The sequence below is a fragment of the Notechis scutatus genome, chromosome 2 (genome assembly GCF_049901735.1).
Source record: "Notechis scutatus isolate UNSWTSFEM ecotype Mainland chromosome 2, rNotScu1.2, whole genome shotgun sequence".
Lineage (NCBI taxonomy): Eukaryota > Metazoa > Chordata > Lepidosauria > Squamata > Elapidae > Notechis > Notechis scutatus.
In genome coordinates this window covers 150383545-150406963 of record NC_142010.1, presented here as the reverse complement: position 1 = coordinate 150406963, position 23419 = coordinate 150383545, and the positions used below count along the sequence as shown (strand labels likewise).

At 38.6% G+C, this 23419-nt stretch overlaps 2 protein-coding genes across 6 annotated transcripts; one reads left to right on the top strand and one right to left on the bottom strand.

Annotated features, from left to right (window-relative positions):
* The first annotated feature begins 1025 nt into the window (after nt 1-1025).
* SUV39H1 (SUV39H1 histone lysine methyltransferase) lies at nt 1026-8635 on the top strand. Of its 3 annotated transcripts, XM_026676352.2 has the most exons (6): nt 1026-1252; nt 4427-4572; nt 4890-5555; nt 6860-7006; nt 7103-7232; nt 7717-8635. In XM_026676352.2, the coding sequence occupies exons 1-6, from the start codon at nt 1225-1227 to the stop codon at nt 7851-7853; spliced, it is 1254 nt and encodes a 417-aa protein (XP_026532137.1). In that variant the 5' UTR covers nt 1026-1224; the 3' UTR covers nt 7854-8635. The 3 variants fall into 3 exon arrangements, with proteins under 3 accessions (XP_026532137.1, XP_087812832.1, XP_087812831.1); XM_087956706.1 differs by lacking the exon at nt 6860-7006 and having other exon boundaries at nt 1139-1252; XM_087956705.1 differs by having other exon boundaries at nt 1139-1252; nt 6860-7232.
* Nucleotides 8636-13984: 5349 nt separating this feature from the next.
* Nucleotides 13985-23394, bottom strand: WDR13 (WD repeat domain 13). 3 transcript variants are annotated; one of them, XM_087956704.1, is made up of 10 exons: nt 22152-23394; nt 20631-20717; nt 19494-19734; nt 18965-19074; nt 18600-18730; nt 17275-17582; nt 16236-16416; nt 16012-16153; nt 15765-15883; nt 13985-15554 (listed from the first exon to the last, which is right to left on the bottom strand). In XM_087956704.1, exons 2-10 carry the CDS (start codon nt 20669-20671, stop codon nt 15370-15372), a joined length of 1458 nt encoding a protein of 485 aa, XP_087812830.1. In that variant the 5' UTR covers nt 20672-20717; nt 22152-23394; the 3' UTR covers nt 13985-15369. The 3 variants fall into 3 exon arrangements, with proteins under 3 accessions (XP_087812830.1, XP_026532135.2, XP_026532134.1); XM_026676350.2 differs by having other exon boundaries at nt 22361-23394; XM_026676349.2 differs by having other exon boundaries at nt 22995-23394.
* Nucleotides 23395-23419: the final 25 nt, after the last annotated feature.

Here is a 23419-nt window from a genome sequence, read left to right as displayed (position 1 = left end):
ACTGTTACACTAATTTAACTGCAGTAATTCAATTAACTGTGGCAAGAAAGGTTATAAAATGGGGCAAAATTCACTTAACTGCCTTGCTTAGCAACAAAAATTTTGGACTCAATAGTGGTTGTAGGTTGAGGACTACCTACATAGTGTCAACGTTTCTCTATACAGAATATTTTATTTGGTGCTTTCTGCCTACAATATTATTTTGCTAAGCTGAGAAAACTTTCTGGAATCAAGTTGCTACCAAACAACTTTTGGTCGTGACCAAGTATTATCTTTAGTAACAAAACACAATTTGATTAGATCTCTGTTTATATTAGGGAAAAATGTATTGATCACCAATGCATACCTTTCATTAGTTGAGCTGAAACCGAGAAAAGTACTATAGAAAAAAAATTGTAACTTTTAAAAACAAATGGTTATAAAATATTTAATGATTGTAAAGAAGGAAAAAATGTAGGCAACCACAACCAACTATACAACATTTATTCCCTACAGTGCCTATTGAAATTCAGCAGTACAATGCTTAATTAAATTAAGTGGGGTCTCTCTCTAGCTGCAAAATGTTCCTTTCTCCAGCCCGTGTCTTCTTAAATTCAAGGTTTTTCCATGGCTCTATGGCAAAAAGAAAATGTAATCAGGAACAAAGGTTGGCATTTTAAACACAACTGTCTCATAAACGATTAGGATCAGTAACGTGAACATAATCCGTCCGTCCCCCCCCCATTTCCTTATTATAGCATAAATGCATAAATGTTCTACATCTTTCAGATACCCTCGTGCTCGGGTGCAACTTTCTCAGGAGACAAAAGAAAGTGTCAATATGAATATTTAGTTTTCGTACCCCATTTCTATTTCATATCTCCTCCTAAGTACGAGCGAGAAAAGGAAAAAGATTTAGAGACCAACGTTTCGAAACGGCCAAGCTACCACACGCTCCAGCTTTGAAAAGCGCCTGGAGGCGGTGCCAAAGTTTTACTTTTCGTTCGCGCCGAGCGGCAACCAGAGCCTCATGCCCGGCGGGAGGAAGCGAAGCGAGTCAGAAAGGAAACCAAGGGAAGGCCTTGTAGGGTGGGGCCTAAGCGGGGGCCCGCGCTCCCCATTGGTCCGACAGCCCGTTCCTCAAAAGGCGAAGCTTCGGAGGCTGCCTGGATCCGCCTCCAGCTCCCATTCTTGTGAGATGAAAACTTTCTGGCGGCCTCGGTGGGTGGAGGGAAATAAAAAAAAATGTTTAAGATGGCGGAAAATTTAAAAGGTGAGCGAAACTAACAAGAGCGCGCCGGGCGTTGCGGCGCTAGGCGGCGAGAATGGAATCGAGCGGGAATCGGGAGTTTCCGCAGGGGGAGCATCCTGTGGCCGCCTCCGCCGCGTTCTCGCGGGCGCGTGGCTGAAGCGGCATTCGGCAACGACCGTTATGGGGAGGGGGGGGGGGGAAAGATCCCGCGAGCCGGGGGTATGTGGCGCGGCCAGTCGGTTGCCTCGCGCCGCGAGCGAGTTGAGGTAAATGATCGCGCGGTGAGATGAGAAAAAGAGAAAAAGGATTTATGAGAGAGAAGCGTGGACCCCACGGGCTCGCGCCGCGAAAGTTACTCCACCACGTTGACTTTCTGTAGTGATTTTTCTGCTTGTATTTCCGGCAATATTTCCTTACCTCGTTTTTTTTTTTTTTTTTTTAAGAACCCCCTTTTCCCCTGGTTTGGCTCCTGCGTTTTCCTTCACCTTTTGTCATCCCGTGCTTCCCGTTTCTTAAGACCAACCTTGTTGCGCGTAGTGCTCCCTTCCCGTCGAAGAGCAGCACCTCGCTTTGCGGGAGCAAAACTTGTTTTGCAATAAGTTTTCCTCACAGAACGAAGTGACTGGAGGCAATAATAATTTCAAGCTTCTTCCCTGTCAGACTTAATGCTCTTTTCCCTAAAGCATGTTTAGCCTGTTTTTCAGCTGGAAAGACTTCCAGAATGATTTTCAAATTCGTAATGAACAAGACATCGAAAAGTCTGATTTTTGTATGAAACTCAGGTTTTAGAAATGAATACACTAATTTATGCAGCGCTGATTGGACTTGTGGATGTGTTGGTTGAAGAGCCACTAATCTCAACATCTATCTGTTGAGTAGACTTAGAACTGAAACCACATGGGGATGTTAAGTGATTTATGATAATTATTTTATTTTTCTTACACCATTTTATTCAATTTATATTCATGCATTTTATAAGAAACAACTAATATGCGCTTGATAAACTTATGTTTGGTGTATCATTTTAGTATGGCAATTCTGAGAATGCCATCTGGGAGATGTGTGTTTTTTAAAATCATCCTTATGTTTGGGACTCCCTCTCTATGGAGATTTAGTCTTATTTTTTCCCTCATGGATTTCAAAGCAGCGCTTAAAAGACTTGGCTTTTTTATCTTGCCCAGGATGAAGACATGTTTTCACTGCTGGGATGAATTAGTGGATACATAACTTAATCTTTTTTTTAAATCCTTATGTTGCTGTTGAGCTTTTTAAAATTATTTTGTTTAGTGAATTTATTTTTATTGAAGTATTTTTCCTTACGATGTTTCTGATAACTGCTCAAGTCTTGGGGAATCAGTGGCAGAAACATATTTAAAATAAATGTTGTGTGTGTGTGTGTGTATTTACTGTGTTAAATGTGAATTGAATTCTATTGATGAGACATCTCTTAGTAAGTGTAGATATAGTTGAGTGAAATGACCTCATCTTGCTTACATTTCAATATATGTACATTCGTGCTGCTGGCACAAGATTGTTCTTTAAAATGCAGTTGTCACTACCAGGCTTAGATATGTTGCATTTTATAGCTTGCCCAAGAATTTGGAGTAGATAACAATGTGTTAGAGGTAATTATAATCCAATCTCACCTTTATCCATCTGAAATTGTGCTAGCCCTTCATGTAATGATATTTCCTTTGTAAAAAGAATTAGGATTCTTTAAATGAAAAAACAGCAGCTTGATGGTTTTGTAAATTTCATAAATCTTGATAAATGTATGTCTTGGTTATTCTAATTCTAGAACGCTGAATTTGAACTAGAGTGTTGAAAAGAAATTTCACAAAAATTACTTAAGTTTATCTTATTTTATTTGACAGACTTTCTAAGATATTAGCTCATTTTGGAAATTCCGGTGGGTTGTGAAAACTGTTATGTACAATACAAAGAATAATTATCTGAAAGAGGTTCCCTAAAAAGATGTGCTTTTATTTTAGGTTCTGTCTTTATAAAATGAGAAATAATTCTTTTTGTAGTTTTCAAATATGTTAGGTTATGTACGAAAAATGGACATCTAAAGTTTAGTTATTATTCATCAGGACTTTGTTTTTCTTTGAAGATGTTTCAGTTCTCATCCAAGAAGCTTCTTCAGCTCTGACTGGATGGAGGGGAATGGAAAGATTTATCCTCCTTGTAAACAGCTGGTCATTTGCATTCTTTCAGAGAGGCATTAAAACCATCTGGAGGTTTATCTGTTTAGTCAGGGTCACCTGAATATTGCAAATTGGTGTTGAGCCTTCTTGGATCTGTTGAAAGGACTGTGTTGTAGGTTGGAGATACCAGTAGATGATGGCGTATGATGTCATTCTCAACAGTGGGGGCGGATACAACATTATGAATCACCAGTCTACAACATGGTTCTTTCAACAGTTCCAAGAAGGCTCAACACCCATCCTGATGACAGATAAACCTCCAGGTGATCTCAATGCCTTTCTAAAATAATGCAAATGACCAGCTGTTTGCAAGGACTATAAATCTTTCCATTGCCCACTGTCCAGTCAGCTCTGAAAAAGCTTGGATTAGAAACACAGAATCTTCAAAGAAAAACAAGAAAGTCCAGTTGCCTCTTGAAAAAGCACCTTTCGGATAAGTAAATACAACATTTGCTGTGAATTCAAAGGTGAATAATTGAATGCAGCAATCTACAAATATAAGCCTAGCAAGATTTACTTTGTTTAATAAAACTCTTTTAAGACTTAGAAATTGAACAGTACAAAATCTAGGTGAATTTAAATTCTTAGATTCAAATTATTTAGTTCTTACATTAGAATTGAACACAGCTCATATTGCTTTTATGTCAGTCTATGTCATTTGGGAGTCATTTTTTTATTATCCTAAACAGCCAATTTACTGCATATCATCATTACATGAATGGATTTACCAATAAGTCTAGATGTTTCTTAACCCATTTCTATTTTAAAAACTGTTAGGTACTGAAAAATTATTGTCACATGGCTATTTTGAAATATTATTTCTGCTATTCTCTATATCTTTGTAATATGTGTCAGGCTAAATATAAAGAAGGAATCTTTCCTGTAATTATTTTGGTTGGTATGTTTGCAGGACTATTCAGATAACACTTAATATTTTTTAAAAGTAACCTATATTTTAACAGTGAATGTCTACTCTTATCCTCCATAGAGTGTACTGTTTGTTGCAAGTCAACTTGGTCCAATCTCCAGGATCTTTGTCGATTGGAGAAGGTGTGTTGCCCTTCCTTGGGCATTACTAAAAAAAACCTCAGTGATTTTGAAGTAGAATATCTATGTGATTATAAGAAAATCCAGGTGAGTTTCTTGGATTTTCTAATAGTTTTAATCTTATTTCCTTTTATATGACCTAGTCTTCTCCAGGTCTCTGTTGACAGAGTATCTGTATTCACATTTTCATAATTTATACTTTTTTCTGTTCTCTCCCTTTTAATCAGTGTTCTTTTCCTTAAGAAATTGGGAATGATAAGATGGGATGATGGAAATGATATGTAGTAAACCTGGATTATATTTTTGGATTTTTGTTTTAGTGAAGAAATTATAGGAAATGTTATTTTCTGGGCTTTAAATTGTAATATTATAGACTTAACAGTTTGCTCTGTTATTTTACTCAGGATGAGGAATTCTACCTGGTGAAGTGGCGGGGCTATCCTGATTCAGACAATACCTGGGAGCCCCGAAAGAATTTGCGATGTATCAGTATACTCAAGCAATTCCACAGGGACCTAGAACAGGCATTCATCCGGCGTGGTGGCAAGCTCAAAAAGAATATGCGCTTACTTGATCAAGGAATTTCCAATTATTTGGTTCAGAAGGCCAAACAGAGGCGAGCTTTGCAGCATTGGGAATATGAGCTTAATGCCAAGCGCAACCACAAGGGACGAATTGTGGTAGAAAATGAGGTGGACTTGGATGGGCCTCCCCGGGACTTTGTCTACATCAATGAATATAAAGTTGGGGAGGGTATCACTCTCAACCAGATGGCTGTAGGCTGTGAATGTTCAGACTGTCTGTCAGAAGCAGCAGGAGGATGCTGTCCTGGTGCTTCACACCATAAATTTGCCTATAATGAGTTGGGCCAAGTGAAGATCAAGGCTGGCATGCCCATCTATGAGTGCAATTCTTGCTGTAGCTGTGGTATTGATTGCCCAAACCGTGTAGTACAGAGGGGCATTCGTTATGACCTTTGCATTTTCCGGACAGATAATGGATGTGGCTGGGGTGTACGTACATTGGAGAAGATTCGCAAGCACAGTTTTGTCATGGAATATGTTGGAGAGGTAAGGCTGAGCCAGTATGATACATAAATTTTGTTGATTCAGAATCCAGATGGAATCTGCTCCAAATCATACCAGATAAATAGTAATAGCACTTGGACTTATATACCGCTTTATAGTCCTTTACAGCCCTCTCTAAGGGGTTTATAGAGTCAGCATATTGCCCCCAACAATCTGGGTCCTCATTTTACCCACCTGGGAAGAATGGAAGGCTGAGTCAACCTTGAGCCTGGTGGGATTTGAACTGCCAAATTGTAGGCAGCTGGCTGCAGAAGTAGCTTGCAGTACTGCACTCTAACCACTGCGCCACAGAGGCTCATAATATAGGTCAAAAATAGGTAATAGTTGTATAATTACAATTCTTTATTCAGAGCAGACTGAAGCCATACTGTGCTAAACCATGGTTTAACAAGCATGACAATCACATATAAGAGTAATCTTTTAATTTCAGTTTCACATGCATCTGGAAAATGATATTTGATCTCATAATTTATATGGTTTAACTAATTGGAAAGAAAAGGAAAATTAATACACAGATCTTGTGTTCAATACTTTGTTACCCAGACATTGGTTTGGTATATATCTACCAGTAAAGTTTCTCACTAAAGTCTTATTCTCTTTCCCATTTTGTGTCATGTTTTTGCTGTCCATCTGAAAACTGTTGCATCTGTTTAAGTCAAGAGGTCCTTTTTCTGTTGTCAAGTCTATTTATAACATTTAACTTTCCTTTGTCTATTAGATTGCTAATTATGTGCATTTTGTATTTATATTAGTATAAACACTTGTAAGATAGTTTAAGGATCATCATTAAATGGCATGATCTTTTTTAACTAGGGAAGCTATTACCAACAAATAAAGCTATGCATACTTGAATATTAACTAATTATCTCAGATATGTTAGTATTGGAAAGCACACCTGATCCTGGTGAGCAGTTCAATAGTAGTTGGGAGATATTTTGGAGCTTCCTGCTGAATTTGTGGCATACAGAAGCTTGAGTGGATGAAACTAGCACAACAGACCTGTCCAACATAACTTATTCATTTCATTTGAACTGTTAAGAGTTTGATGATCAAAACAAAGAATGTATATTCTATGGGAATTTGGAAATATTTTCATGTCTTTGCATTAATCAAAATGATAACACAAACATATTTGGACTGTTAGGATATATTCAGCACAGCAAAGCAACTGAAAAAACCAATAAATCCAAAAATGTAGAGGAATAGTATACGATAAGACTCAGAAGCAAAAGTAGACTTTTTATTTTATAGGCTTTAGATTTTTATTTCTTCCATATCATTTCCAGATTATCACATCAGAGGAAGCTGAGAGACGGGGTCAGGTCTATGACCGACAGGGTGCCACTTATCTATTTGATCTGGACTACGTAGAAGATGTATACACAGTAGATGCTGCCTATTATGGCAACATTTCACATTTTGTTAATCACAGTGTAAGTGCAATAATTAATGAAGGAGCCTTGTACTCAATAATATTCAGGGCAAAATTTGTTTTCATTTTCACTCAACCTTGCATTCTCTGTTTCCAGTGCAACCCCAATCTACAGGTGTATAATGTTTTTATTGAAAATTTGGATGAACGACTGCCACGCATTGCTTTCTTTGCTACTCGATCTATCAGAGTTGGGGAAGAGCTCACCTTTGACTATAATATGCAAGGTAAGAAAGAAGAAATTTGGGGATAATTTGAGATAACTTGCAATTTGCCATAGTGGATTTAGGAGATAGGATTTATGAAAGAAGTTCCTATTTTCAACTATTTTAAATTCTGGTTGGACTTATTGTTTGCTCTAAAACAGTGGTTCTTAACCTGTAATCCACAGATCCATGGGGGGCTGCAATATCATCACAGGGGATCTGCGAAGGCTTGAAATGTTATGATTTAAATCTTTAGTTAAAGTTTGGGGGTCCGTGGCTATAAAAGGTATTTAAAGGGGTGGTGAAGAAAAGATTGAGAAGCATTGCTCTAAAAGATTGTTTCTATGTTATGTGCAAGTTGCTTCTGGTTTTGTCTCTTAAAGTAATATATTAAGAGTTAAAGGAACGTAATTATTTCAAGTTTAGTCAATGAATGAATAAGCTTTGTTATCAAATGTAGAGACATCTTTTATGAAATCTGATGCTAGATAAATATCTTCCACAGTGGATCCAGTAAATGCAGAAAGCACAAGGATGGATTCTAATTTTGGCCTTGTGGGAAGTCTGACTTGTTCACCCAAGAAGCGGATGCGAATTGAGTGTAAATGTGGCACAGAAACTTGTCGAAAATATCTTTTCTAGTTTTTTATTCATTTTTCTTGGAAGATGCCTTGTAAAGCCTGGATTGGAAGTCCAAACTGGCTGTTGAAAGATTGCAGACAGTGGCTAAGAGTCAGGAACTTACCCACTTGAAGAACAAATGATAAAGCTTAGAACTGCAAGAGGGCAGTAATCCACATTTCTTGTGCTATATAGCACTGACTTGGCTGCTTCTGATTGCCTGATCAGAGTTTTTTTTATGGAAAACATGGGTGTGGGGCAGTCTCCTCAGTAGGTGAACAGGTTGCTTGACTATCTTGCTGCTGAGATGCTTGCTGGAAACACTACAGCGTAGAACAGAATTTTTTTCATAAGTCTGTGCTTATCTTATCTGACCCTCAACTACAATTTACTGTTTAAAGCCTAAAATACAAAGACAAGGAACTGGCTAATTTTTCAGGTTTTTTTCGAAGGACAAAAATTTTAATTTTCTGTAAGAAGCACTTCCTAGCCACCTTACTGGTAGGTGGGAAATCAAAGCCGTTTTCTTCTCCCTGTGCACAGACTTTGTATTACCTCAGTGTGCCATATGACTGCTGTCCATCTTTACATAATTGCTACTTGAAGTTGCACTTAAAACCATCATGGAGTGAAGCTCTATGCAACCTGAAAAAGCAACAATGTCGTCTTTTTTAATTAATGCATTTGTTTTTAAAGAAAATGTTTTTAATTTTTTTTAATGGGTTGGGGCAAAAACTAGCTTCTGGAGATAGCTGTATTTGGAAGATGTTATGAAGTTCTTGAATTATGACTGCTGAACTGAATTAGTTGTCTGGATTCTTTATTCTGTGTTTTACAACTTACTGTTCTTTTTAAAAAAAAAAAATTTTCACTGCAGTAATGTAAAGAGAATAGGCTTTAGAAGCAGCTTTAATCTAACAGAAATGAGAGAAACATGTAATCAGAGTTACAAAATCAAATCACTTGCTTTTGGGCTTTGGTTTTTATAAACACGAAAGATATTGTAGAGCAGGAACGTTTTATATTTGGCACAAGAAAATGAGGGTTTAATTTATTTTGTTTTAATAATAAATTAGAATAATATAATTGGAAGTGAATTTTTAAGCCATTGAGTCCAAGCCCTTGCTCAGTCCCAAATCAAAATGAAAGCATCCCTGACAAATACCAATTCAATCTTTGCTTGCATATATCCAATCAAAGGGAGCCCACCATCTCTTAGGATAAAAGTTTTCATTTTTTTTTTGTAAATTTTATTTGAGTTTTCACAAAAAGAAAACAAACACAATTAAAACATCTTTTTTGAAAGCAGCATAATCCCGGATTACATTTCTTCATGCAAACACAATTTCAGGTTCATGCTCATTTTTATATTCTATTCCATATCTTATTACAATTTTACATTTTCTACATAGCTTCTCCCCTCTTTTAACTTCCTCAATTTTATATTTATTTCATCTCAATTCAAAAAAAATATTATATTTTTTGTCTGTCCTGTTTCAATTATCTATTATCTTTTCTCATTAAACAAAATTTCTCCTGTAGTTACTGATTGGAGTATGACGCCTTTATATCTTTCCCCTAAAGTTATAACACTCAATATAATACATAGCTTCCATTCGGATTCTGTTTGGTACATTCTTAAACTACACACAATATTCTTAAAAAAAAGAAAAAATTATAAATGTATATAATTAAAACAACATTCCATTCCAATTCAATTCTATCATTAATATTAAAATTCATTAAAGTCTTAAGATTTTTCACGTTACTTTTCAATTAAATATCATACCTCTAATGGGAACAATTATTAGCTTTCCATAATCAATTCTTCACTTATATTTTATAAAACATTGACTAATTAAAGTGTTTCCATTCAATTCCTAATTCAATTTTCTCATTTATTTCATTTACTTTATTCACAAACATTTCACTAAGTTACACTAACCATTCTATCCCTCATTCTAATCATATGTTGTTTCCAATTTTCTAAAGTTATTTTTATTTCAAATATAACACAATCTCATGTACCTTTACAGAATCTTCCTTTCAGTTAAATTTTTACCCATTATCTCTAAATAGGTCCTGTTTCTTTATATCTTGCTCCGCTCCGGACCTTTGTGACTTCTTTTCCTTTCCTTCTTCCCTCTTTTCTTCTCCCTCCCCTTTTTACCCCTTTGTCTCTCTACCTCTACTTCCCTCTTCTGTATTCCCCTTTTCTGTTTTTCAGTATTATACTTATTTTTCAAATTATTTTTCTTTTCTTTGGTTGTTTTTTTAAATCTTAAATTCTCCATCCTCTTTCCCCACTTTCCTTTTTCTTCCCCACATAGAGTTACTTGTTCGTTAAAGATGGCTTCTTCTTTGTCCCAGTCTTCTTGTTTTGCAGTCTTTTCTTGTTTCTCATAGTTCCAAATCTCCATTTCTAAGAATTGAAAAACGAAGCCAAAGGAACCCTTCCCTTCTTGTGCCTCTTCTTTGTACTTTTTAAGTTCCATTTTCAATTCATTTCTAAGAATTGAAAAATGAAGCCAAAGGAACCTTTCCTTTCTTGTGCATCTTCTTTGTACCTTTTAAGTTCCATTTTCAATTCATCGAAAAGTGATGCCATTGTAAAAAAAATTAAACAACCACCCGATTGATTTTAGTCATTCAAATATAATAGCCCAAAATCCAAAAGTCACCAAGTAATCCAAATACACACAAACTGTTTCTTTTTGCTCTCTTTTCCCCACTTTCTCTTCCCGGGGTTACTATTTAGTTGCAGTTTCAGTTAAAATGTATCTTTTAGAAGTCTTATTGAAGTTTTACTTTAGATTCTTTTAAAGTCCAGGCAGTCTCCTCCCTCTTCCAGATCCTGCCCTTATTCTTTTTCTCTCCCTTCCTACTTATAGAAGAAAAAGTTTTTAATGTCCAGAAATCTTTATTGTCTCTGGCATTTAGTTATATTTTCAGCTCAATTGCCTGTTGATGCCAAAGCGGATTTTTCCAATTTCTTATTCTTAATTGTCAATATAAGGAAGGAGAGAGAAGAAAAAAAGCCAAACCTTTCCCTTTTCACTTTCTTTCGCTGCTTCCAACTCTTCTTTGGGAGCGATGTTATTTCTTGTAAAATTTAAATTCCAGGGTACCTAAGTTATTGTTTTTTCAACTTAGTCCGGTCAGCCAAAACTTTCACTTCTTTTCTTCCTCCTGCACGTTCTTTTCCAGTTGAGTGCTTCTTTGAGGTGGCCATTTCTGACCACCGCTCCTACCGCCTTCGGGAAAGGGAGTTTGACCAGCTGAGGAGGAGAGATGCAGCTCTCCTCGACCCTGCTGGCACTCTCCCCCTTCTTCACCACCTCTACGGGGTGGCTTAGCCCCGAAACCAGCTGGCTCGGGGCGCTCCAGCGGCGAGCCCAGGCAGAAACCGCGCACAATCACGGAGTCCTGTCTGTCGCTGAAGCCCTTCAAACCGGAAGTTTTCATTTTTGAATGCCCTTACCTTTAGGAAGTTTTTCTGACACTTCAACTGGAAAATGTCTTCTGGTAATTTTAGACCAATTATTTCAGGTTCTTTTTCTTTGGGACAACTAAGAACAGATTATGACCATTTATTAGCATACTCCAAATATCACAAGGGATAACAATTATAACTGTCTGTCACTTTTTGAAAACTAAACATTTACTCACTCTTTATTATCGCCCTGTAGACCCATTTTTACTGCCCTGATCATCTTTATATATCTGTTTGCACTTGTTCCAGTGTATCTAAACCTTTTAAGTGCACAGAAAAGGATACAGAACTGCACTATTTGTGAGATCTGAAAATTATATTCTACTGAAGCAATATGAAATGTTTCCCTTTTGCAGCTACATTACTGATTGATATCAATTCCACTTCCAAGACCCATTTTGCACATACTAATGCTGTGCCAAGAGTTCCTTATCCTGCTCTGGTGAATTTGAGTTTTCTTAAATAATGACATGTTTCTATATTATAGAATATTAGCTCTCCCTCCCAGTTTCATTTCATTTGTAAATTTGGTGAATGTTCAGTCTATCTCTTTGTTCAAAATAATTGCCAAAATGGTTGATGTGTTCCTGGCTGAGGACTTAACCCTGCAGCCCTCATTTTGTACTTCACTTCTGGTTTAGTTTTAAGGACCTGCTGTTAGCCTCCTTAAACACTACACCTAGTTCATACTTATCTAGTGTATTAATAAGAATGTTATGTGATAGTTTAAATGCTTTAAATGCTCAAGATATATATGAAATGTTCTCCATTCCCCTATATTATAACTGAATAAAAATATACCAAACACCCCCCCCCCAAACCCAAAATAAGCTCACTCTGACAAGATTTCTTGAAAAATCTATTCAGGCTTCTGCTGATTACATTAACATTTAAAATGCTGTTTTTGTTTTGAAACATAGTGAGTGATAAAACTTTTGCTGCTTGAGCCTCTTAGGAAGAAAATAATAAACAAAATGGGATGCTTAAAATTGTTCAAGATGTATTTCCCCTATAGAAGTTAGGGAAAATAAGGATACTAGATCTCAGTGTTCTTTTGGATATTTGTATTTAATGTAAAAGGTATACAAAGAAAAACATTTCAGGGATGACCTTTTTTCAAATGAGAGCCTGGACTTAGCCGTTTAAGCAACTCACCAACTGCATTCAAAAAGAGTAGCAAAATGTGAGTACATGTTAATAGTTTTTTTTTTTACAAATATTAAATATTTGGGTGTAATTTATTATCTGTATCGGAGTACAATCATTTTAGTAGTTAGTCACATTTTCCTTATTGGGGACTATACTTCTTTTAAAAAAACCTTTGGGAATGATAGTAATGCAGAATTTTCAGCAGAGGAACTAAGGCTGAAATGCCACACTTTTGCAGTGGGTGGTGATAAAGGGAACTGTTTTAAATAGATGCATTATGTCTACAAGAAGAAATATATTTTACAGTTTTAATTCATTAAAAGAAGAAATGCTGAGAAAAAAACCTGATTTTTGTACTGCTGAAATTCAACAATAGTTTTAGAGCTTGGGGACTATAAGAATTAAGTCATGACAGGCATATACCTGCTTGCCTTGATTAAAGCAGCATCGTACATATGCATAATCATTAACATACTTTTGTGGTATATCCAAGTTCACAGAAAATAATCCTTTTCAAAAATGATTTGACCATATTATTTAAAATAAATACTGATTTCTATTATCTTGGAGCAGTATATTAACAATTGATGCACAACAAGATAATTAGGGAGTTGGATACCTGTATTAAAGAGAAGTTAGAGGAAGAATGAAATATATAGAGGGTTTTAAATCTGCAAAAAAAAAGCAAAACTAATACTCTGCAAACATTTTGAGTTTGAAATGTTTTCATACTTGAAATAGCTTTTTGATGCTATTCTGATCATTCTGCAAAAGTTCCAATTTTGAAACTTCCAGGTTGTTGGAACATCACCAGACTTCTGATAAGGTTAGGATTACTTATTTAAAATCTCAAACATTTTACATACATGTAATCAGAATTAACATTCTTTATGGAATAAAGAAACTTGAATAGAGATAGCCCCATCTCAGAATTAAAACCCTGAGAGGCAGGATATTTAGGGCAGGTGACTGGGTTTATATAATTCTCTCTATTCTAGAGTTGTACAATATACTGAAATACAGTATAAACTAATCAAATAGCCTGGTTTGGTTAAGTCATAGTGACATTAACCATGGCTAAACATTAGCATGTGTGAATGCAATCATTAGATTTTTAACACATTGCATTGTAGAATTTGCTTCCATGAGATTTGTGAGAGCTATCATTTTATATTACCTGGAAAAGAAATTGTGCTGTTGTTGAAGATAAATCACCATTGGTTATAGTAACTTATGCTATCAGCAGACCTTGTGATGTAATTCTGAGTACATCCTCTCCAACTAAGGGCACCACTGATTTCTTCTTGTGCTTTTGTTTTCTGGTATGTATTATGTACACAGAATACTGTACAGTTGGTCCATTAAGACAGATAAAACAAAGATTATACAGTGACTGTCATGGGGTGAACATTCACCTACTCAATACAATACTTCTGAAGCAATACACCATTGATGACCCTCCCCCAAATCCCAAGAAAGATAACCAGTCATAATTTAAGAGCAGTTTAAATGGTAGGCTGCAGTTACACTTTATTAGAAATACAGCTGTAATGTTAGAAAAACATACCTTTACCTAAACATACCTAGTTTATTTGAAAGTCTCATGCTACTTTACATTGTTAACTTTATATTTTTCCACCTAACATAGCTTTCCTTTAGAGCTAAACTGATTTATGCATTTCAGACACCATTACCATGTAATAATCTCTTAATCCTCTCAACTGTACTCAAAAATCTGTCAATTCTGCCTAACGCCTTGCAATTTCCTTACTAAAAAAAATGTGACTGGCTTGCATGTCCATGGATACAATCCCCTTAGCTCAATCCATGCTTCTTGATAATTGTACTACTATATCTCTCAAATCTATTCCTTTCTGCCAGGTACCTGCCTGAAAAGCCTATGATTAAATACCATTGCAATTTTTTCAGTGACAGTTAATTTACAGAGTTTCTTATGCACAGAAGAGAACAAAGCCAAAGAAAAATTGTAATAGCCACAATACAGAAAGTTTAATACAACAACCCTCCCTCTTATACCCCAGTTTCATGCATGCTGTGAAAGATGTAACAAAAAAGCATTTTGCAATTTAAGTAGACCCGTTTCAGAACTTCATTTCTAAGAAAACTCATTTCTGTGGTATCAGGAATATGCTAATTATTTTGGTAGATTCCAGAAGGCTTACTAGACATTAAATGCTGTGTTCATATCCGTGGCTTTCATACACAAAGGTTATATTAAGAAAGTACTAAGTCAACTTTTGAGAAACACGCTAAAGCAAATATCCTACTACATAAATTCTATATTGAAGAGCAGTCTATGTACAAATTTAATGCTGAAGTCCATAAATTCAATTAACACAGGTTGATTTTCTTCATCTTTGATATCTTGTGTTACATTGTAGTGAGTGATACTTTAACCCATGCTGTGTAAAATATATTTCCAGGAGGAAATTGAGCACTCTTCATATAGTAAAGTAGTTTCATGCTATCTAGGAAAAGACAGGACTGAAACTAAATTAGGTTTCACATTCTTGAATTAGAAAAGAATCCTTGAAGTCTTAAACTTTATTATGCCAGTTCGTAACCACTTCCTGTAGCACAATTGATCACATTCTCTTTCATCAAAAGAACAGTTATCTGGATGGTGAAATCCATTAATCCACATTTCACAGGGTTAAGTGGAATCCTTTGTAAGCTGTACAAAATCTCACCAACTGAAAAGGACAACAGCAGTGGTCTCACTGTATTATGGAAGTATGTGCAGTGTGTTCCAGGATGAAGAAGACATAAACCAACAATTGGAAGAAAGATTGGATCTTTTAATCCTCTTTGTCCGTTGTCCTCAAAGCAGCGTCTTGTATGTATTTTTCCTTTAACTTATCACAGGAAAATATGCTACTTCTGTTCTCTTTTCCAGACAATCACCATGCCTTTGGCATCACTGGATGCCAAGAGACTCTCATCACAGTTAAAGCTGACATCCAAGACTGCAGCGCTATGTCCTTGAAGTTTGTTAACGATAGCTTTGGTAGCCCGTTCCACATCAAAGAAATACACACACATATCTTCACTTCCAGTCACTGAAATGCACAAAAATAAATGATTAGAATAAAACCTTCATTAAATATAGGCCTTTAATAAAGGAGGGGTCTTCAATTCCTTTTAACTCTGTATTAGAGGAAATCATGCGCAATGGAAAACATCAAAAGCATGGGGCTATAAGAAGCTGCAAAGAACTGGCTTTACTACATTCTTTTTCCAATTACAGAATGGCCATACAAGAATCATACCAATGCAAGCGCCTTGACGAAAAGACATGAGGGGGCAGAAAATGCTGTGGACAGGATGTGAGCTCTGTTGTATTTGGAAACTTCTCTTAAGCTGCAATGTTCCTTCATTATCCACTACCCTGTCAGGAAAAATAAAAGGAATGGTGTAAGCATAAATACATATATGCATAGATTACTCTTAAAATGGGATTTATTAATATTCTGCATATACAAATAAAGCACTTCTTTTGGCGCAAGAGCATCATACCTATATAATAATAGCTTGTTAATACATGCATTAATGAGGAGAGAGGGATCACGTGCTTCTCTGCTGATCCAGGAACGAGCTGAGATACTGGTGATAGAACTTCCTTCATTAACTATGAGGCGCTTGGCTTTGGTCAGTTTTCCTGCAAAAATGAAATGAAGCAGAAACTGTCTGATCCAAACTGGGCTGCAGCCTGTCTCTGCAAGATCCTCTTGGAAACTCACCTGTTGCCATGTCAAAGAGGAATGAGAATATGCTGCCTTTGTCATCTCCTGCCCAAAGGATACGCCCAGGAGAATCAAAGGAGAGAGAGAGGACTCGGCCTGTTAGTTTGCTTGAGCCACCCTTCACTTTTTTCCCTGTTGAGATGTTCATCACATGGAGGTTGTGTTTTCCATTTCCCACCTGATGGATGGATAAATTATTTTTTGTAGCTTGCACGAAGTAAAATAGGAACCAGTAACATACAGGTAGTCCTAATAACTGGCTGCTTAGCAATTGTCTGAAGTTTCAAAGGACCTACCTGGGAGGTACTTATGACCTGGATTTGGAATTCCAATGATTAGGTTCCCCCCCCTTCCGTTTATGTGACTGAACTTTGGGGGTTCTAAAGCATCTACAGTCATGTGGTCACATTTTACGATGTTTTTGCCCCAAACCAGCGTTTACTTCACTTTCAGCCAAACCTCAATCATAGTGAACCATAGTTCACTTAATGACTGCTGCATTCGGTTAACAACTGTGATTCACTTAATGATCATGGTGATTCTCTTAATAACCACAAAACAAAGGTTGTAAAATCAGGCTGGTCACGTGATTACAACTGTCACAAGTTATGATTGTGATGGCCAGGCTCCCTGTAAATGGAATTAGAATTGAAACTCTAACCCTTGCAACACCCCACCCCTATCTTCATAACAGAGAAGGATTAAGTTAGGGGAGGGGTAATTTAATGTTTAACTTTTTATAACTAGACCCCTTTTCTCTTCTGTCCCCTCCCTCACATTAGAGAAAAATAAGAATATCTTGTTCCTAGCATATTCCCACAGGTGCAGGGTCCGCTTTTCGGATCATTGAACACCACTTTGTCCAGTCAGCTGCGTCATTATTTAGCTGTTTATTACTTAACTTTATGGGAATAAAAGTTGAGTAAATAAACTCCAGCTGAATGTAAGCTAGTGTTTCTGGAATGACAAAGGCCCAATATCTCACAATACATACTCAGGAGAGGGGGGGAAAGTGTATCACTGTTACTTCACTCACCACTGTGAGATTATTATTCATAGGTTGAAAAGTACAGCAAAGTAGCTCAGAAGCATCTGGATCTGGGATTTCCCGGATACACTTGCCATCCTCTGTAGCCCAAATGCGCATTGTGGCATCAAGTGAAGTGGAAACTATAACGTCATTGGAGAGAGACCAAGCAAAGTCCGATACACCACGGCTATGTCCTTTCAACACTCGAAGCACCACAGGGGGAGTGGGTACTAACTGACACACCGAAATGGCGCCATCTAAAGAGCAGCAGGCTAGTAGGTGTTTGTCGTCGTTGGCAAACTGAACTTTAGGCACTGAGAAGGGGAAGAGAAAACCCATTAGATTGATACTGGACTATCTGGAGTTTTGTACATTATTCTGGATTTTTCTTATGCTGTTCCTTCTTGCATCAACACCATTATCAAATTGATTGAGGAATATTTTGAGTCGTATAGTGGGACAAAGAGGGCACTCTGTTAAATGATCAGACTTCAATATCTTAAGCATGTACTTAGCAGCATCGATGGCCATCTTGATGTTAACCTTCCTCAACTAATGTGGCTACCGCTGAAGATTCTGGACAGCAATGGAAATTTGGGCACAGCTATTACAAAGTCTATCTCAATATTCCATTTCACATAGTTCTTACTCTTATTCCCCCCAAAAGGCAAGAATCATAACCTCTTTTGGGGATAAGGGATTTGATCAGAACTTAGTATCAATCTTTCTTTTGCAAATAATAATATACATGCCCTGTCTGTGTTGACAGACAGAAGGAAAAGGCTTAGCAGAGCCTTTATTTATTTATTGAATTTATATTGCCGCCTATTCGCCCATGGTGACTCGAGGCGGCTTACAGAATGTAAAACCATATTTAAAAAACAAAAAACAATAAAAACTAACAAAAAGAATCAAATAAATTAATAAAGTACAATAGAACAAAATCTGGGGAAAAAAATCACCCCCCAACTCCCACCCCATGCCCCGACAACAGATCACACGAGCCATTTGATGGGCTCCATCCCACTCTGGGTTCCCCAGGACCACTGGCAGAACCAGATTTTCAGTGCCTTCTGGAAGAGTATTAGAGAGGGGGCCATTTTAATCTCGGGGGGAATGATGTTTCAGAGAGAGGGAGCCATCATGGAGAAGGCCCTTCTTCTGGGTCCCACCAGGTGTATCTCCCTCAGGGATGGGACCCACAACATTCCCTGCCTCCCCATTCTGATGGGTCGGGTAGATGTGACCGGCAAGAGACAGTCCCTCAGATAACCTGGTCCCAAGCCATGAAGGGCTCATGTGATTGATTGCTATATTCTTCCTCTACTCACCTGCTTCATCCACGTGCTGGTCAAAGATATGATACATGCCAGCAAAGGCATAGTTCTCACTTAGTGTAGTATCTCCAGCCATAGCACGACTAGCTTCTGCCACTGAAGTGGGGACAACACTCCCTGGTGATCTAAGGAAGAGAATAATATAAACTGATATAAACAGATCATGAACTTAATTTTCAACAGAAATGGGGCTGAGACAAGACAAAACTAAAGAACCTTTATTCTTTGATTAAATGCACCAGAGTGACAACATTGGCCATCACCAGCCTTTTCTGATTAAAACTTGAAAAAAACTAACACGAGAGAAGTGAGCAGAACTGACAGGAACATGGGGCCTTTTTCTCTAGCTGGCGTTATACCTTTCATCGTAGACGGCTCGGTTCATTTGAGCTTGCAGCTGATAGGAACCTCGGCTGACAGAGCGGCGGTGGCCTCGGGCACCCAGTGCTCTTGGGTCATCATCAAAATCCTATTGTTACAACACATAATTTTTACATTTTAAGACAGAAAGTTCTTGGGGGACACAATGCAGAGGAACACTTATGTGAAGGGAAGAAATGGCCAAGCTTGTCCCTAGGGGATACTGGATTGGAAACAATAGCAATGAAACTTCAGTGCTATATTAGGTAACATGGTATTGACAAATTCTCTCTCATCCTTTCATCTCCCCAATTCTTGTCTATCCCTGTCAGATATACTGAACTGATTACCATCAGACTATTTATAACACAGATGTCAAACTCGTGGTGTCACGTTGCTGTCACGTGACATTTTGGGACGTTTTCCCCATTTGTGGAGCTGGGGTGGGCGTGGCCTGCATGTGACACATCCGACCCGTGGGCCACCAGTTTGACACCCCTGATTTGTAACATGCAAAAACCCGAGTACCTCCATGCGATCAAGTGTAGTGCGACTGCTTCGGACGATGCTGTTGCTGTAGGCTCGAAAGCTGCTCTGTTCTGAGAGTGGGCCGTAGCGCTGGGCCAGAAGCTGACTGCGTAGCCGCAGGTATTGTTTACGAAGCAAGGGATCGAAGCCTGCTTTAGCGTTATCCCGCAGCAACTGGCTTCGTCTGCGGATGTATTGTGTACGGAACTGAGGGAAATTTGGGGTGCGGTATGCGTTATATCTGCAAGACAAGATGATGCATTAGCTGCCAGAAACCTCAGCCAATAGTATCCTTGTTGAATTTAACCTTCTCTTTTGCTTAGCATCATTCTGAGTTTCCACTAATCGAGAGTGTAAAATTCTCTGCAGCACAAAGTCCTATGCTCATCTCAGTACTGTGCTGTAATCACATGTCAGTATGCATTTAAGTCCATTAAATGAAAAACACTGATTTAGAATAAAGTTCCTTCCTTACTCCTTCCCCATCAGGTAAATCTTCCCTCTCTCAAACAATAACAAATTGTTCTCAAAAATCAAGATGGCAGAGAGCTTTTTCCCCATTTCTCAGGTCATATCCTCAACGTTAATTCCTAAATTCATATTATAGTGCTAAACTATAATCAGTTCATAGGAATAAAATCTCAAGATTTATGAAGCTGTGTTCTCAATAATGTACTTCCCTGAACAGCAGCTAAGAACAACCTCTCCCGTACACTTGACTTATTTGTAAACATGTATGCTTGAACTGTATCTTGCATTTTTTGTTCAGAAGCTCAAGATACTACAGATAGTTCTCCCAATTCACTCCGTAATAACTATCCTGTGAGGTAGGTGGGTGGAGAGAGAACAACTAAGTCTATAGGAGGTTTCATGGCTCAAAGTACATGAGCCTGGGTCCCACTTGATGCCAATACAGCATCTTAACCATTACACCAGAACTGTCAAACTTGCATCATCAGGGAGACATCCCAGAACGTATCGCGACTTTTTCCCTTCGCTAAACCAGGCATGAGCGTGGCCAGTATGATGCACCCGGTTTGTGGGTCGCAAGTTTGACAGCCCTGCACTACACTATACTGGCATATTCCCTTTTCCTTGTTGTTCAAGCAACCTATATATCCAACCTAGGAGCCTCACCGTGCATCTACAGCCAGCACTTGTTGCCACACTGCTGCCATGCCCCACACCGCCACCGGCCGCTCAGGAGAGCTGGTAACTGGGTGCCTGCAGTCAGAAGAGTACAAAGAACTTAAGGGTCAGAGATGGGTTTACAATGGGAAACAGCGTAATAAAGTTCCATTTTTCAACATGCAGGGTTTCAGCTCTACAAATCGCTAGGATCAAATGCATGTGTTCATGTATTCAGCCCTCTTTAAATTTTGTTATAAATTTATCAAATTTATATAGTAACCCACCTCACCAAATCAATTCTGGGCAGCATACAAATAATTTGATAAAAACAACAGAGGTAAAACTCAAATATAAAATATAAACATCCATATTAAAACAAATAATAGAAGCCGGAGATATAAACCATAGGTAGAAGAAGAAGGCTAAACATGGCCATCTCAACAATGGAGCCAAGCAAATCTAAGCTAGGTTACCTGGAAGTCCCAGGCCTGATAACATAGTCAGGTGTTGAGAACTTTTTGGAATATCAAAAGGGGCAGAGCTGATCTAATTTGGGGAGGGGGAATATTCCATGAAATGGGCACAACAACAGAGAAAGTACATCTCCTGGGACCCACCAAATGTAGGTTCATAGCCAATGGTCCCTATGCAGCATACCTACTCTGCCAGATCTGATAGGCTGATATAACAAGGCTGATAAATTTAAGTACAGACAACAGTCTGAGTGTACAGAAAATATTTATCCCAATGCATTATAAGAGTTCAACAGCAGGCTCTGACGAACAAATGTCAACAAATCACACACACACACACACACACACACACACATCTATATATATATACAGATTTTCTGCTGAATGCCAGTTGTAAATCACAGACTTAATCATAACTGCACATTCCCACCCTCACCTTCACCCCATGTTAGATTTTAAATTGAGCAGGGATATCTTTTTTCACATACTGGCAACTACAACATAGAAGTAAATGAAGGCCTGACATTTTTTTCATGATTCCAGAACAGCAGTAAGGAAACTGATTCAGGCCTGCCCTATCTCTTCTGCATTTATGAATATTGATCTAATACATCTGGAGGACTCAGGTTTGGAAGACTGCATTAAAGAATCCGCACTCCAGTGACCTTCACACCACAACAGCATATGTCAATTAGCTAAATCCAGGCCTCCACAGACACAGGGCCTTGTTTGAGCTCTACCATTTCTTCACCTCTCTCCAAATAGCATCCTATTTTTGTCAGAAAGATTGCCTAAAGCAGCCCGAACGACAGAGGTTGGCAAAAGGGCCGGTCCTCTATCATATGTTATTATTCTGCCAATGACAGATAACGCTCTACAGTGGTCTGTCTATTGGGGGAGCAGGAGAAAAATGGAATCATGCTCAAGGAATGTTACAGGGCAAGACAATCATGGCAATCCCATTAGATGGAAGAGGGAAGGAAGGAGCGATGCTTTTGAATCCACCCCACCCCACCCCCGGAAGAGAAGCGAAGAGGATCGGGAGGGAACACACCTTCCAAGGGAGGCAAAAACCACCAGGTCTCCATGGTGACCACAACATTAGAAAAGAGAGGCCAAAAGACGATGGAGAAGCATCAAGACTGTCTCGTTTCCATGGCGACAGGGCCCGGGCTGTCTATTATGGGGTGCCTGCGGAAAAATCAGCAGCCGGGGAAGAGCTGCAATCCGAAAGGTTTCGGGACAGTTGTATCAGGATCGTACCTGAAGCGGCTCCCGGTTTCGCGGGGATGCCGGTGGTGGTGGTTGTGCTGGCGGCGGCGGCGGCAGCGGCAGCGAGAACATCGGAAGGAAAAAAAGAGGGAGGGAGGCGGAGTCCGGATGGCTTCAGCCCGGCGGCGGCGGCGGCGGCGCATGCGGGCGTCTCCATTCCCATCCTCTGGGCGCGCCAAGGAAGATCGGAGGCTCAGTAGGAGGGAGCGAACGAGCGAGGTGGAAATTAGGAGTAACTACAATCGTGGTTGCGCGCCTCCCCGAAATAGTGACAGCAGATAAGCCAAGGAACAGATCCCGAGAGGGACGGGCATGATTCACCAGGCTACAAGTTATGCATATTCCTCTTAAAATTATTTTCACCTTTGGGTGAATGGCCGCCCTCCGGAGGAAAACAGGGAAGCACGATCTTCTACATGATCTACGATCTACTTACACGATCTATACACTACTCTTTGCCTATCGACGAAGTAGAGCAGTCACAGTGGTCCACACCTGAGAAATGCCAAGCTTTACATGCAAACACAAAGATAGATAGATATCAGGGAGCCAACCGTGGCAAGCTACTTCCGCAAAGCTTGGCAGAGATCGCACTTGAGACCGCACGATCTCACAAGGAACTTACTGAAATTTCCTCCAGCCTCGAATGTCACAGCTACTGCCACTCGGGTTACTCTTCTTCTTCTCCAGTGTCCCAGCCATGGCTGGTTCAGATTCCAGGGAAAACCACACTCCCTGCTAGGTTGCAATCTGCGCCTTTATAGAGAGGGTGGAGTTGTTTTCAAAATACCGGGAGAAAAAGAAGCCCAACTTCATTCCTCATGTATCTTCTGTCTTGACTGGAGTACCCGACTAGCTCTATTAAACTACAGCTCCACCCATCCTGTTTTAAGTGAACCACTCCTTTTCCCACTCTTTCAGAAACACAGTCAGTCTCATTGCTTTTCAGCATTTATCCGCCAGCATTTTAGATCCTCAGAAAGGCAAAGGTATAACTAAAGTGTACACATTGTGTCAGAGTCAAAAACTGAGTTCAATGCTTATTGAAGA

Excerpts from the sequence above, each read along its gene's own strand:
- WDR13 (XM_026676350.2), bottom strand. The coding sequence starts at position 22,512 with ATGCGCCGCCGCCGCCGCCGCCGGGCTGAAGCCATCCGGACTCCGCCT. Across the intron at positions 19,735-20,630 it reads GTGCTGGCTGTAGATGCACG|ATATAACGCATACCGCACCC; the intron begins GTGAGGCTCCTA and ends CTTGTCTTGCAG. Across the intron at positions 16,154-16,235 it reads CCTCTTTGACATGGCAACAG|GAAAACTGACCAAAGCCAAG; the intron begins GTGAGTTTCCAA and ends TCATTTTTGCAG.
- SUV39H1 (XM_087956705.1), top strand. The coding sequence starts at position 1,225 with ATGTTTAAGATGGCGGAAAATTTAAAAG. Across the intron at positions 5,556-6,859 it reads TCATGGAATATGTTGGAGAG|ATTATCACATCAGAGGAAGC; the intron begins GTAAGGCTGAGC and ends TATCATTTCCAG. Across the intron at positions 7,233-7,716 it reads CTTTGACTATAATATGCAAG|TGGATCCAGTAAATGCAGAA; the intron begins GTAAGAAAGAAG and ends TATCTTCCACAG.